This window comes from Prionailurus bengalensis, chromosome B4 (assembly GCF_016509475.1).
Source record: "Prionailurus bengalensis isolate Pbe53 chromosome B4, Fcat_Pben_1.1_paternal_pri, whole genome shotgun sequence".
In the NCBI taxonomy this organism is placed as follows: Eukaryota; Metazoa; Chordata; class Mammalia; order Carnivora; family Felidae; genus Prionailurus; species Prionailurus bengalensis.
In genome coordinates, this window is record NC_057358.1 from 49,477,890 (window position 1) to 49,493,894 (window position 16,005).

At 37.0% G+C, this 16,005-nt stretch overlaps 1 protein-coding gene across 1 annotated transcript in view; it reads left to right on the forward strand.

The window, feature by feature from the left end:
- The window catches only part of DERA (deoxyribose-phosphate aldolase), a 125,343-nt gene that overhangs the window by 106,748 nt on the left and 2,590 nt on the right, over positions 1-16,005 (forward strand). Inside the window, exon 7 of the mRNA XM_043562192.1 lies at positions 13,791-13,903. Within this exon, the coding sequence (XP_043418127.1) occupies positions 13,791-13,903 (113 nt within the window). The remainder of the gene's footprint in view (positions 1-13,790; positions 13,904-16,005) is intronic.

Here is a 16,005-nt window from a genome sequence, read left to right on the forward strand (position 1 = left end):
GAATCATACTGTTCTGCATTATTTTAAATGGCCACATTTTTATTTTTATTGAGGAGAAGGCAACTGCGAGGAATGTGGTTATCATGAACTAATCTTACCCTTGGGGTATTTGAGATATTTCCTAACTCCGAGATTGTGATTGCTTTCTGATTGCCATTCTGCTTGAACATGCCTTACTGCTTAATTACGATGTTCTGTTGCGTTTCTCACGTGACGGACTAGACCAACTGAGGAGTATTTTCAGAGCTCACTATTTAGATCAAAGGAAAGAACTGGGAAAGCAGGTGTTATTTATTTTTCTTTCCTTCTTCAGCTTTTCCTCTCTCTTTTAGGACACACCCCCGACCCCCTTTTTCATAAAGTTAGCTATTATCCCTGGATCTTGTAAGGCTGTCTTTGTGGGTTTAATTGTCTCCAGACTGAGTATTAGCATCATATTGATACCTCCCCAGAGGCTTTCTGCTTCTATCTTTACTCTGGCCAGTTCTTAAGCCATAACACTGGATCTTGATATCTCACCCCAAATTATTTTCAAGCCTATGTTGATCAAAAGAATACAGTATCAAAGAATATGTTTTTAATTTGGGGCTTCATATTTTTGTACATTATATTTGTTTTAAAAAAAAAGTCCCATTGCAGATTGCAAGTATAAATTAGTGTCAGAATTACCCGAATTACCATACAAAACTCTCTTGCTAACTTTAAGGTAGTTTCTTAGAGAGCGATAGAAAACATGGTGCTAATGAATAGTGTGCCCAGAAGCTCTTATTATAGGATTGGCATGAATTCCACTTAATGACAAGCTTTCTCAAGCAGCAGTTGATTTTAAATCCTATTTTTCATTAACGAAGTATAAAATGTTAATAATACCTTCCATTGTGCTGTTCTTTTGTAACACAGGAGCATGTATCTTCTGTGTTCACCAAGACTGTCTTTAAGATCCTACTAGTAACTTCCTATCTCATAAATAAGATTTGTTCAGGAAATAAAAATGTATGTTTTCCCATTGTTAGCTATATGTTTTTCTAATAATCACATCTGAAGCTTATTATGCAGTAATAGCCTTAAGATATTATTTTTTTTAATGTACTACTGTGGTCTTAATACTAGTTTTTAATCTCTTCTTGTTTCTATGAAGTCTGAATGAGATTTTCAAAATTGAATAATAATTTGATCCGTTAATCTTTTGAAGCTAGTAATTTTATTTTCCTCTCTTTGCAGTCTCTGAGGTTCGCAAATGAATAGAGCTTCATTACTGCAGTCTGCATTTAATAACCATTATCCATTATCTTGTAATTAAGACTCCCTGTAACGAATCATGAGGACAATGCAAAAATACATAGTACATTTCTTTAATGAACTGGAAAATGTTCATCTTGTTCTATTTAGTAATGAGTTGCTGAATAGTCATTAAATCCACTGGAGAATAGAGCTAGATGGATTTTGAAGACTGTCTTGAGTTTGTGGTTAATCTATTAGAATTAAAATTTCATCTTCTATTTTTATCAACAGCTGATTAGAAGTCATTCTGTTTGACCAAATTGATTAGAAGACCATATACAAGGGCAGCTGTTGTTTAATGAAAGTTTTTAATGAAACTGTACCATGGAGACTTGTAATTATAGGCCTTAGAAAAGCTTTGAGTTGCTTTAGACCACAAAAAAAAGTATTGTGCTAGAGATTTCAGATTAAGAAAATAAAAAAATACAATTGAATGTAATACTATGAATTTATTATTAATGTTAATTTCAACTAACCACAGTTGAATTCTAGTCTATTTAATGTGTTGCTTTTGATTTTCAGGCCTTTTATCTCCTAGTTTAGTCATTTCCTTGAAATTGTGGGCACTGATGGAGGAACATTTATATGGATAGCTATTTTAATTGTGAGATATTTTCTCATAAGCGTTTTCCCCCAAAGCTGAGCAGAGGTGAGCTTGGTTAATGTTGGATTTACATGAGCCCTGAGGAGAGTTTATGGTGCTCTGTGATGTGGATAATTTGAAATGTAGCATTTATTTCTCTATGGTAATTTTTTGTTTTAGCAGAGGGGCAAGGGAAGCAATATTAAAATAAGGAGTAAAACAAAAGTGTGTGCCCACTTAGTCCCACTGGAAAATCCATTGTTCTTTTGACAGTAGTAAAATACTAATGTACTTTCTGAAGTATTTTGTGTAATTAAAGCTAGGTCATAGTCCTGGATATAAAGAAATAGCTGTATGCCTGAACTGCAATTTTAATCTCTTGTGTGGTCTCTGGCTCTCAGTTGTTGTCACGAGATCCAACACACCCCAGACTCTAAAAGTTGCACGTTCTAAAACACACATCGACACCCCCTACCCCCAAATATCACTACTGCCATCTGTCATGTTTCCTGTCCCTCACAGAGTTTCCTTACATGGATCCATTTATTATCATTTAAGGATGTGTCTCATCCTTCTGTGCTTTGAGTGTTTCTTCTGATGGCGGTACTCTTTCTTCTGCCCTCTCGTCTTTACCTTTTATGTCTTCTTCAAGGTTCATACCAAATTCTATCTGTTCCGTGAAGCCTTCATTTATCATTTTAGCTAAAGTGAATTTCTGCAGGCCTTTCCAATTTTCGTTGACCATAAGTTACTTGGCATGTACCTGAAACACCTTAAATACTATATATAACTTGTATCTTTATCCATACCTGATATCTAGACAATAAAGGCTTGTCTTGATATTTAAGAACTTCCTGACATGTAAAGAGCTTGGAAGTTGTCATTTCTGCTCTTGGAGGAGAAAAAAAAAGATGAATACACTGAAAATCAGTGGCTTTTCCCAGACCTTGCAAAGAACTTAAGCCTCAGGGCAAACTCCCACTCTGATATATGGAGAGAGCGACTCCTGAGAGTCAACTAAGATCTGCTTACTTACCTGCAAGAGCCATAAACTGGCAAGAACACTTAAGTGGTAATTAAAAAAAAATTTTTTTTAATGTTCATTTATTCTCGAGAGATAGAGACAGAGGATGAGTCGGGGAGGGGCAGAAAGAGAGGGACACACAGAATCCGAAGCAGATGCCAGACCCTGAGCTGTCAGCACAGAGCCCAATGTGGGGCTCAAACTCCAGAACCATTATATCATGACCTGGTCGAAGTCAGACGCTCAAACGACCGAGCCACCCAGGTCCTCTTTAAGTGGTAATTTTTTGACCACTTGTTAGAAGCTGCATAGGGTGCTGGCATATTTGTGGGTTTTACCTCATGGAACCCCAGGTTCTCACAGTGAAGAGCCAAGAAGTTTCTTCTCTTGGCTATCACAGGGTAAGGGGAAGATAATCTTTGCAAAATATACACAGAGCATTCTCCTTAACAAAGACCTGCTCTCCAGAACAAAAGAATTTGCTCGAGTTTTATCTCACCTGGGAGGGCATTTCCCTTTCACTCTTCCTGCCTCATCAAAGTAGGAGAGAAAAGCTAATACACATTTGTGAAGGGTACAATCTAGGCACATTGGTCCACTAAAAGTTTAACCATAGGATTATGAAATACTTGTTCTCCCCTATACATTATCACTACACCAACAGGGTTCCAGTAATTAGTGGATTGTAGATAACAGAGCTAAAAGACAGAGACTCTCTCTGAGGAGGAACACTTAGGAAACCCAAAGTAAACAGGATGGACCACAACAAGGATATGATGGCACTTGAAGACTTTGGCACTGGTGACTACAGCAAACATAAAATACAGCTTGGTTCCTGATTAGATTAGCATAAAATCTGACACAAAAGGCCTGTTCCTAATGTCATACTGACTTTCAACAAAAAATTACAAGAGATGCTAAAACCCAAGAAAAAACACAGTCTGTAGAGACAAAACAAACATCAGAACCAGATTCAGACATGATATAGATATTGAAATTATCAGAGATATTTAAGATAATTTTGACTAATATGTTAATAATTCTAATGGAGAAAATAGACAACATGAAAGGATAGTTAATGTAAGCAGGGAGATAGAAACTCTAAGAAACATTCAAAAGGAAAAGCTAGAAATCAGAAACACTGGAACAGAAATGAACACTGCATTGATGAGCTCATGAGAAGACTGGATACAATGAGTGACCATTGAAGATAGATCCAAAGAAACCTCCTAAACTGAAGCATAAAGAGATAAAAGGATAAGAAAACAACAACAACAAACAAACAGAACAGAAAACAGTGGGGTCCTGGGTGGTTCAGTCAGTTAAGTATTTGACTCTTGGTTTTGGCTCAGGTCATGATATGTTTCATGAGTTCAAGCCCTGCATCCATCTTTGTGCTGACAGTGGGGAGCCTACTTGGGATTCTCTCTCCCTCTCTCTCTGTCCCCCCACCACTTGTGTGTTCTCTCTCTCTCTCTCTCTCTCTCTCTCTCTCTCTCAAAAATGAATAAATAAACTTAAAAAAAAGATTTAGAAAAACAATAAAAACTGAGGGACAATTTCTAACGTGTAATACATATATAATTGGGATACTAGAAGAAGAAAGAGAAAATGGAGCAGACAACATATTTGAATTAATGGCCAAGAATTTTCCAAAATTAATGACAGATATCAAACCACAGATCCAGGAAGCTCAGATAACACCTAAAGGGATAAATATGGGGGGAAAAAACCCAAAAAACTATACCTAAATATGTCATATTCAAACCAAAGGAAACCAAAGACAAATTGAAAATGTTGAAAAAGGCCAGAGAAAGAAAACACCTTACCTATAGAAGAAAAAGGAAATAATTACAGTAGACTTCTCATTGGAAACCATGTCAGCAAGAAGTGAGTAGAATAAAGTACTTATAGAATGAACACTCATAGTGTTCGAAGAAAAAAAAACCCAAGCAAGAAATCGATATCCAGTGAAATTATCCTTCAGAAGTGAAGAAGCTCAGACATGTATAACTGAGGGAATTCACTGCCAAGCAGACCTGCCCTATAAGAAATGCTGAAAGAAGTTCTTCAAGGAGACAGAAAATGATATATGTCAGAAATTCTGATCTATATATAAAAAAAGGAACATCAGAAGAGAATATATGAAAAATAAAATTACTTTTCTTTCTCAGTTAATCTAAAAGATAACTGTTTAAAATAATAGTAAGAATGTACTGGGCATTTAATCCTGTATGGATGGGATAGAAAGGAGGAATTAGGAATACTTTGTTAAAAGATACCTCCCAGTATCTAGCGGTATGGTATTGAAGTAGCAGTATAGTATTGAAGATAGACTTAAATTCATTAAAAATGTATATTGAAAACTCTAGGGCAACACTAAAAGAATGTATAATAGAAAGTATAATTGATATGCTGAGAGGAGATAAAATGGAACTATAGAAAATGTTCAATTAAAGCTAGAGAAGGCAGGGGCGCCTGGGTGGCGCAGTTGGTTAAGCGTCCGACTTCAGCCAGGTCACGATCTCGCGGTCCGTGAGTTCGAGCCCCGCGTCAGGCTCTGGGCTGATGGCTCAGAGCCTGGAGCCTGTTTCCGATTCTGTGTCTCCCTCTCTCTCTGCCCCTCCCCCGTTCATGCTCTCTCTCTGTCCCAAAAATAAATAAACGTTGAAAAAAAAAATAAAAAAATAAAGCTAGAGAAGGCAGAAAAAGAGATGTAAAAATAAAGACAAAAGTAAGACAAAAAGCCCTATCTTGATGAATGTTTTATCTGAATTTTAGAATATGTAGCCTACTGTTGTTTTTTGTTTTTAGTTTCCTATACATGTCAGTTTGATCATGATAATTGATAACTGATTGATAAAGCTATTCAAGTGAAATACATCTTTGCTCATATTCTACTTGTTTGAGTTATCAATTACTGAAAGAGGGGTTTTCAAGTCTCCAGCTATAATAGTAGATTTGTCTGTTTCTCTCTTTAGTTCTTTCCAGATTATGCCTCATGTATTTTGATGCTCTATTGTCAGGTGTATACATGTTTAGGATTGTTATGTTTCGTTGGAGAAATGGCCCCTTTATCATTCTGTAAAACCCTTTTTTTTTTTATCCCTGATAATGTTCCTTTTTCTTAAGTCTGCTTTGTCTGAAATTAATATAGGTTCTTCTGCTTTACTTTGATTAATGTTATATCTTCTTCCATCCCTTTATTTTTAACCTTCTGAATCTTCATATTTTTTTTAATGTTTATTTATTTTTGAGAGAGAGAGAGAGCTTACTTAAACAGGACAGGGACAGAGAGAGGGAGAGAGAGAGAATCCCAAGAAGGCTTCATACTGTCAGCATGGAGCCCGACGAGGGGCTCGAACTCACAAACTGCAAGATTATGACCTGAGCTTAACCTACTGAGCCACCCAGGTGTCCCCTGATTCTTTATTTTTCAAGTGGATTTCTTATAAACAACATATAGAAGGGTCTTGTTTCATATCAATCTCTGATTTCAACTGGTGCATTTCTACTACTAACATTTAAAGTGATTATCGATTTAGTTGGATTGATACCTGCGAGGAGAAATAATCCCAAATAAGCTTGTATCTATCAAAGAAGTAATTTTAATTTTAATTTATTTTGTAAATATTATATATAATAGTAAATATGTAAGTATATATTTATATAAACTATGTTATAAGCTATGTCATAAAACTGTATTTTAATTCTAGAATATTATAAAATAATTTTATTATTTAATAATTTAATAAATTATTAAAGAAAAATTAAACCCTTCCAAAAAGGAAAGCACTGGCTAAAGATGGTTTCACTGATGAATTCTACCAAACATTTAAGGAAGAAAGAATATCAATTCTCTACAATGTCTTCCAGAAAATAGAAGAAGAGAGAATGCTCACTTTGTGAGACCATCATTACCCCAATACCAAAACCAGATAGAGACATTGCAAGAAAGGAAAACCATAAATCAGTATCACTCTTGAATATAATGCAAAAAAATAATCTTCAACAACACGTTAGTAAAATGAACTCAACAATGTATAGAAAGAATTATATGCCACGACACAGGGGGATTTACTCCAGATAATGCAAGCCTGGTTCAGTGTAATGTAATTGACCATATCAATACACTAAAGAGGAAACATCATATGGTCATATCAATTATCACAGATAAGGCATAGGACAGATATTAACATCTGTTTATAATAAAAGCTCTCATCAAACTAGGAATAGTGGGGAAAGTTCTTAGCTTGGTAAAGAAAATCTACAAACAAACTTTAGCTAACACATGTATGAGCAACTAGACACTATCCCCAAAGGTCTCCCTAAGAAGAAGGCAAGAGTGTTCTCCCTCACTCTTCCTATTCAACAATGTACTGGAAAGCCCTACCTACTGCAAGAAGATAAGAGAAGGAAATTAGATAAATACAAATTGGGAGGTGAGGTAGGCTAATAATGGCTCCTAGAGGTATAACCACATCTCCAGAATCTGACTATTACCTTTTTTGGGGAAAAACAAAAAACCCTTTGCAGACATGATTAAGAGTCTGGAGATGAAGTGATTATTCAGGATTATCCAAGTGGGACCTAAATACCATCACAAATGTTATTATCAGAGAGAAGTAGAGGATGATTAGGTTTATACCCAGAAAAGAAGGCCATGAGAAGACGGAGGCAGAGGTCAAAGTGATGCAACCAAGGAATGCTGGCAGCTAGAGGAAGCGGGGTGAGTTCGGGAACAGGTTTGCCCTAGAGCCTCCACAAGGTGTTCAGCCCTGCGGACAACTTGATTTTGAACTTCTGCCATACAGAACTGTGAGAAAATAAATCTCTATTGTTTTAAGATACCAAGTTTGTTATAATTTGTGACGACAGCCACAAGAAAAAATTTACAGGAAGAACGTTATAAAGCTGTCTTTGTTTGCAGATGACATCATCATTTGTGGAGAAAATCCCCCCAGGCTAACAAACTCTTGAAACTACTAAGTGAGTTTACCAAGGCTTCATGGTACAAGGTTAATATAAAAAGTCTATTGCTTTCCTATCCACCAGCAGTGTGAACAGTTGGAATTTGAAACTCAAAAAACCTATCATTTATAACAGCGATCCATAAATTGAATACTTAGGTATAATCTGACAAAAATATGTATGTAATCTATATGTGCACCTATTAGACTGGATAAAATTCAAAAACTGATGACACTAATTGCTCGTGAGGATATAGAGCATCAGGAACTCTCATTCACTGCTATTGGGAGTGCAAATGATACAGCTACTTTGAAAAATAATTTGGCAGTTTCTTTCAAAGCAAAATGTGGTTTTACCATGTAATCTAGCAGTTGCCCTCTCTGTATTTGCCCAACTTATTTGAAAATTTATGTCTACACAAAATCCTGCATATGAGTGTTTGTAGCAGTTTTATTCATCGTTGCCCAAAACTGAAGCAACCAAGATATCCTTTAATAAGTGACTGGATGAATATAATTGTGGTACATGAATACAATGGAATATTATTTATCAATACAAAGAAATGAACTATCAAGCCATGAAAAGACACCAGTGAATCTTAAATGCATATTGCTGGGGCACCTGGGTGGCTCAGTCAGTTGAGGGTCCGACTTGGCTCAGGTCGTGATGACACAGTTCGTGGGTTCAAGCCTCACATCAGGCTCTGTGCTGACAGCTCAGAGCCTGGAACCTGCTTTGGATTCTGTGTCTCCCTCTCTCTCTTCCCTTCCCTCACTCTCTCTGTCTCTGTCTCTGTCTCTGTCTCTCTCTCCCTCTCTCAAAAATAAATAAACATTAAAACATTTTATTAATGCATATTGCTAAGTGAAAAAGCCAGTCTGAAAGGCTGGATGATTCCAATACATGACATTCTGGAAAAGGCAAAACTGTTCCAATAGTTTATGATCAGTGGTTGCCAGTGCGTGTGGGGGAAGATGAAAATGTGAAGCAGAGTTGTGAATGTGTTGTGTGTGATACTGTAATGGTTGATGCATGACCCTGCACGTTTGTCAGAACCACTAGAAGCTTCACAAAATGTGACCCTTAATGTATACAGATAAAAAAAAAAAATATATATATATATATATATATAATTTAGGAGATTAGGGGATTCCAGGATAGAATGCTGGCTCTGAGCAAAGAATCTGACTATGTTACACATGTATGAAACAGCCTTACTAAAGGAGGTGGGAAGAAAGATGCTGACCCACATAACACTATAAATGAGGGTGGGCTGTAAGGCTAAAGGCAAATGAAACTGCACATTAGCACCGTGGAGTAGTTGATAAAGTTATTTCCCATGGTGTGGGTAACAATTCTGATAGTGCTCTACATGGATACTGGATGTGTGCGGTTAAATAAATGAATGACAGATGGTAGGTGCCAGGTTCCTCACTGTTGAAATGGCAGTTTCCAGAGGAGGAAGGGGCTAGAATGATCCATGTGGTGATGAGTCTGAGTTGGAGACATCAGTATTATGCATATTTAGTGTAATATAGTTAAACATGGAATTATTAATAGATGTGTATATATAAGTGGGTTAGTATACACATGTATATTTCTTTGCTAGGCAGCTGAGAGAGCCAGAAACAAGCCCCTGCAGTAACAGTGAGTATGCCTAGCACCAAGATTTGGGGTTCTAATACCATTCTCTAATAAAAGTAACTAGGGCTTATTCTCAGACTGGGGCAGAAAACAGAAAAGATGAGCCTGGAGCATTTGGCAATACCAGAGTAAGTGCTTAAAAAATAAAAATGCTTCATGGTGGAGGTGTGTTAAAGGTATATAGGAAGCAACTGAAAGAGCTCCCAGTGGCCAAAGGTAGAACCATTTGAGCAAGAAAATAATGAACTGGATTATAAACCCAGGTATAATATCTCCGAGTCTGTACTGCTAGAAATGATCATAAATATGTACATGGGAGCAGACAAGTCCCCCATGCAAGTGTGGGATTCACATAAGGGCTTCTTTCCAAGGGGTACAGTATGGAAAGTAGAGAAAAGAGAGTGACTTTGCAGTGGACAAACGTGGCAAATCCTACCTCCCAAGTGTTTACAGTCGACATCAACAGTGGTAAATCATGTCAATGGTAGGTACGCTTGATGTGATACTGTGAGAATGGCACTTTACCTCTGTGGTCTTCCTCCCCAAAAACCCATCACCCCAGTTTAATCAAAATGAGAGATATGTCAGACAAGTCCCAAATGGGGGACATTTTACAAAATACCTGACCAGTACTCCTCAAAACTGTTAACAGTCATCAAAACAAGGCAAGTCCAAGAAACTGTCACAGCCATGAGGAAACCATGGAGATATGACAGATGTACACATCATACTATCCTGGGTGCAATTGGATTCTAAGTAAAACTAAGGAAATCTAAATAAAATAGGGATTTGGGTTAATAGCAATATGTCTATATTGCTTCATTAATTGTAACAAATGTACCATATGGATAAAAGTTTTTAATAATAGGGGAAACTGGGTGTAGGGTTTATGGGGATTCTCTGTACTAGCTTTACAATGTTTCTGTAGATTTAGATCTGTTGTAAAATTTAAAATTCATTTAAAAATAAATAAAATAATGTATTCTTCTGAGTCACCTGTCTAGTTTTGTTACCTGAACTGGGATGAAACTCAAAACTGTCTTTCCTTTCCCATTAGTCAGTTAAAGGTAGGAAATATTGTAGATTGCTTTTTCTTGGTAGCTGTGGCCCTCTATTTACCACTTGATCCATCCATCCATCCATCCATCCATCCATCCATCCTTCCATCCATCCATCCATCTCTCCATCCCTCCATCTATCCTTCCTTCCTTCTTTACATCCTTCCTTCCTTCCTTCCTTCCTTCCTTCCTTCCTTCCTCCCTCCCTCCCTCCCTCCCTTCCTTCCTTCCTTCCTTCCTTCCTTCCTTCCTTCCTTCCATCCATCTATCCATCCATCCAAAATTCATTTATTGAGACTTGCTTGTGTGTCATTCTCTGGGGATACAGAGTGCATAGAAAGATATAGCACCTGCCCTCACATGTGCTTACCGTACAACCAAGAACGAGAGACAGACACTATGTGTAGGCCACTGTTACTACTCCTGGACTTTTGTTGCTATCATGATAGGTATTCTGCTCTGCTCCTCCCAAATATGTTAGGAGGAGAGTCTTCTCCCTTATCCTACCTCCAGACTCTTTCAAAGGAGTTTGGCTTTTTTGGTTAACTTTAAATTGTGTGATTTTTAAGTGACCATAGCTTTTTTTAGGCCTCCAAATGTGGCCTTGGACTTTTATCTTAGTAATCTTTTAAGATGCTTGAAAGAATTTACATGATACCCAGTGTTGTACCCAAAAGCTTTCTAGTGAATCAGAAGACAATGTCACACTTTAGGAAATCACATCTTGGTCTTGGTCTCATTGTGAATTCTTTGGGGATGTTCCCCTCACCTCTTATATCTATTTTTTGGAGGCTTTAATCTCTTCTCCTTGATTGTCTTTTTTCTGGTGTGGTAGTGACCACATGTTGGTTCTGTAGTCCTATTCATTTGTTCATTTATTAATCAACTCAGCTCATGCCTACCTAAGGGCCTTTCTTTGCACTTGCTGTTTCCCTGCTTGTGATGTTCTTTTCAGTGATACCTTTCATTCAGTCTGTATTTGAATATCACTCCTGAGCGATGCCTTTATGATAACTCTATTTAAATATGGCTACCTCTCCCCAACTCCATCACTCTCTACCTCATTACATTGCTTTTTTCTTCATAGCGTTTACCTCCGCTGACATTTGTTATATATTCATTTGTTTATTGTCTTTCTCCTCTAGAAAATCTGCTTACAAGGGTAGGAACTTTATTGTTTTGTTTTGTGGTCTGTCTTCCGCATCTAGAACAGAGTCTGGCACATAGTAAGTGCTTAGTGAATATTCGTTAGATAAATGCATGCATGACAGATATATCTCCATTTCTTCCAGTGGGTCTATAGACCCACAGGAAAAAAAAGGCTTCTGATGACCTGCTTTCATAAATCAGAATTTCTATCACATTTTTACACATTGAAACCCTACCTAAGTCTTTGATTCATTTATATTTGTATAATGCTTGAGAGTTTTCAAAGTGCTTTCATATAGATTGTCTCTTTTAATTCCTTGTATAACGAACACTGTGAAGCAAGTAAGAATTTTCAGGCGTATTTTATAGGCAAGATGGTTCAGGAGGTAAAACCAGGTCTTCTGACTTCTAGCCTATCAAGTAATTACCCAGGATTTATGTTTCATTTCCACCTGCACCTAGAATGTATGCTTTTGAGGGCAAGGGCTTGAATTATTTGTTGTTATATTTTCCACTGTACCGCACACACAGTGTGTTTACAAAGGTGTGTCAATTTGAACCTTTCCATCCACAGAATAGTTGTGGAAGTATCTTTCCATTTGAAACTAAAGGGGAAAGTTTTAGCCATTTCTTTCCAACATTTCCATTGACCACTTCTTTGATGCACCTTGGGAGAATCCCAGACATTAGCCTTACCTGTGGTCCCACAGACTCAGTGGGCTAGAGCCATGAATTTGCACAGGAATCCCCTAGGAACCTTGTTTATGTTCAGATTCTGATTCAGTTGATCTAGTATAGGATCTGAGAGTCTGCATTTTTAGCATGCACCCCCATGGTACCCATGCTGCTGGTCTGTGGGCACGTTGAGTATTTCAAGGTTAGATAATCACATTAAAGATGGAATCCCTATTTGGCTACCTGACTTTGTGACCCTAGGTAAGTTTCTTGGAGACACTATAATATTGGTTAAGCTGTGTTTTTTTGGTTAGAATTCTACCCCGTCCCCTTACTAACTGTGTGACCCCAAGCAGGTTATTTAACATTTCTTCTTCTTTTTTAAAAAAAATTGTTTTTCAACGTTTTATTTTTTGAGAGACAGAGACAGAGCGCGAGAAGGGATGGGGCAGGGAGGGAGGGAGACACAGAATTGAAGCAGGCTCTAGGTTCTGAGCTGTCAACACAGAGCCCGACATGGGGCTTGAATTCATGAACCTTAAGATCTTGACCTGAGCCGAAGTCAGACGCTCAACCAACTAAGCCACCCAGGAGCCCCATTTTAACCTTTCTGTATCTCAATTTTGTCCTTTAAAATGGGGATCATATTAGCACTTAACTTATGCAGGTGTTGTGAGGAATGACTGAGTTATTACTTGTAAAGCACCTAGAATAAAGAATAGTGCATAACACACAGTGAATCTTAACTGTTATTATCATTTCTTTGTCTCCTGTGCTATTCTGTTAAACTACATCAATAGGTTTAGGATGCATTTGAGAGACAGAAAGTTGTTTAAAGTATTTGTAGGTTATGAAATAGTTGACGTCTTTCGTGAAATTCCTAATCTCGTTGGAAGATACACGGCTTTCATTACTGAACAGCGCGGTACAAATAAGCTAGTGGTGATTCTTCTTGCGTGGTCAGAGCCGTACTGAGTACTTTCTGTCGAGCATAAGAAAATGAGGGGAAAATGAGTGGGCACTGCAGTTTTGTAGTAAAGTGTTGTGATAAATGATATTAAGCACAGGGCATAAAATTGTTTTTATTCATCTTAGTTATGCATTAAATAAACCAACTTGATTTTAATTGATGATATGGAAAGATGGAGGCAAGGGCCCTAGGAATCAGAATCCATTTGGTACTTAATTCCATGCATCCTCTAGTAAGGGGGGGAGGGGTGGAAAGTATGGATAGAATTATTTTAAAGAGGGATTTTCTTTTTAATTTTTCAGATAGCTAATGAAAAATAAAGTTGTGTTCCTCAGGAAAAAAATTTACACAACTCATTTCTTCCGCTGACTAAGATGTGTAAAAAATAAAATTTTAATTAACATGGAGGTTTTTTTTTTTTTCCTTTTGTTTTAGGATCAGATTTTATTAAGACCTCTACTGGAAAAGAAACAGTAAATGCCACTTTCCCGGTAGCTATAGTAATGCTACGGGCCATTAGAGATTTCTTCTGGAAAACTGGAAACAAGGTATATTATTGCCAGCAAATCTTTCTTCGGAGTAAAGATAATGTTATTTATAATACTAGTTACAGCCACAAAAACTGTCTTTATATGCAGAAGGTGTGAATGAGTTACCTTTATTAAGATAAATGTTTAATTTACCTTTCATTACAAAAGAACACATTCATGGAGAAAAATGTGCGATTAGCAGAAAGTGAGTGTGAGTGTGGGAGTAAGTATGTGTGATCAAGATGTAAACTCACTTTATGTCCTTTTATTAACTGAAGACAATTTTATCACTGACAAGAGATTCCTAAATGGGTTCTTTAACGAACTAATTCTGCTGCAACACAGAGGCTTTCTGGTAAGGCGTTGGCCAGCGAAAACAGGTTAATGCAGAAATTAAACTTCCTTGAGGAATGGAAAGAATTGCAGAGTAACATTTATTGAATGATAAGCTGTGGTGGTGATATGAAAAGTATGCAATATAATGGGAAATAATCTTTTCCTGTCATTATTGAAGGACACACATAAATTGGTTTTTCTGTTGGGAAACCCCCGGTCCAGAAAAACTTATTACTTTTAATAATATGAGGTGAAGAGAAAATTCTCGAGGAGATGAACTTATTAAACAAAATAATGAAATGCTGTGAAACAGCAGGGAAAAGGTAGCTAGACGTTATATAGCTCTTGAATTAAATATCCATTTTTGCGTTTTATGGCAGTTGGATGTGCTCTTTGGAAGACTGTTAAGCTGAGGAGGGTATGTGCTAGCTTTTGTCAGCTTTTCGAAAAATAATACATATTTTTTTGAAACATAGGAAGTTAAAAAGAAAAATGCGTATGAGGTGTTTTTTTAAAATGAGTTTGGATTTTCCTTTTAGCTTCAAGTTGCTTGTTTAGCTGCAAATTATCTCAAAGGATTTTTTTTTTTTTATATCACTGGAGAGAAAGGTTGTTTTGTTTTATTTTGTTTTGTTTTGTAATGAGACTGTCCCTTCCTCAGAAGACATCTTTAAAAGCTGATCTCTGGATTACTGCTGAATGGAAACCCCAAAATAAAGACCTTTAATCCTGTGCCAACCAGATGTGATGACTGTATATGTCACTGTACCTTCAGTTCATTTTGGAACTGGAGCCCCTTTTCAGAGTGTTCTGGGTTTCAGAGGAAATGAACTTCTTCCAGAATTTTCTCCTTCAGAATAACTTCATATCTTAAAAAAGTACAAATAGGAATGCTGTCTACTGTGACCTTACTTATGATAGTTGACTCAATTTGAGTAACCTCTACTTGGTAGCCTTTCTGCATTGATCCAAATTAAAAAAAAAAAATGTTTAGCTCTAAAAAAGAGAACTCTCTCTTTGGCCCTCCCACCTGAGACCACTACTATTCATTTAGACCAGTAGTTCCTATTTTGTGCCAAAGTACAACAAAATAAGATGTTCGATGCCTGCGCCCTCATCCCTAGCACTTCTGGATCAGGAGTAATCCTCAGGCATCTGTGTGTCTCATAAACTCCAGAGTCAGGATTAAAACTCACCATTAGAGACCCAATCCTGTTGTGTTCTCAACAAACATTGAGTGGTTAACTATGTGCCATGTTAACCTATGTTAACAGGGATACAAAATGAACAAGTCCCTTCCCAGGAGATCTCTTAGACAACAAGCAAAGGATTTCAGTAAAAGTTTTAAGTGCTCAATATCCTAGGTCAGTGTACAGTAGAAGGGACTCTTCACTGTCTTCCAGTTTTATCAACAGTGGACTGATACAAGTCAAATCATAATCATTATAATCACATTTGATTTCACATGGTGAGGATCTGTGTCTCTGTCTACAAATCAGGTGCATCCTTTCAGGTTGTTGACAAGTTGCCTGGGCAGCCGTTAGACTGTAAACTTTCTACATCATTGATTTAAGGGGAGTTTTAAAATGTGATGGGCCGTCTTCCAGACCATGATTAGTGTCACTCTGAGCAGCAGAGGTTTAATATTTCATAACTGATTTCATTGCAGATTTATGTTTTCCATATTCTCTCCGTTAAAAAAAAAAAGGATAAACTTATGCTAGAACCTCTCTTTAGAAACATTGCCAAACAGACTTGCTGACACAACTGAACTATATGGAAAA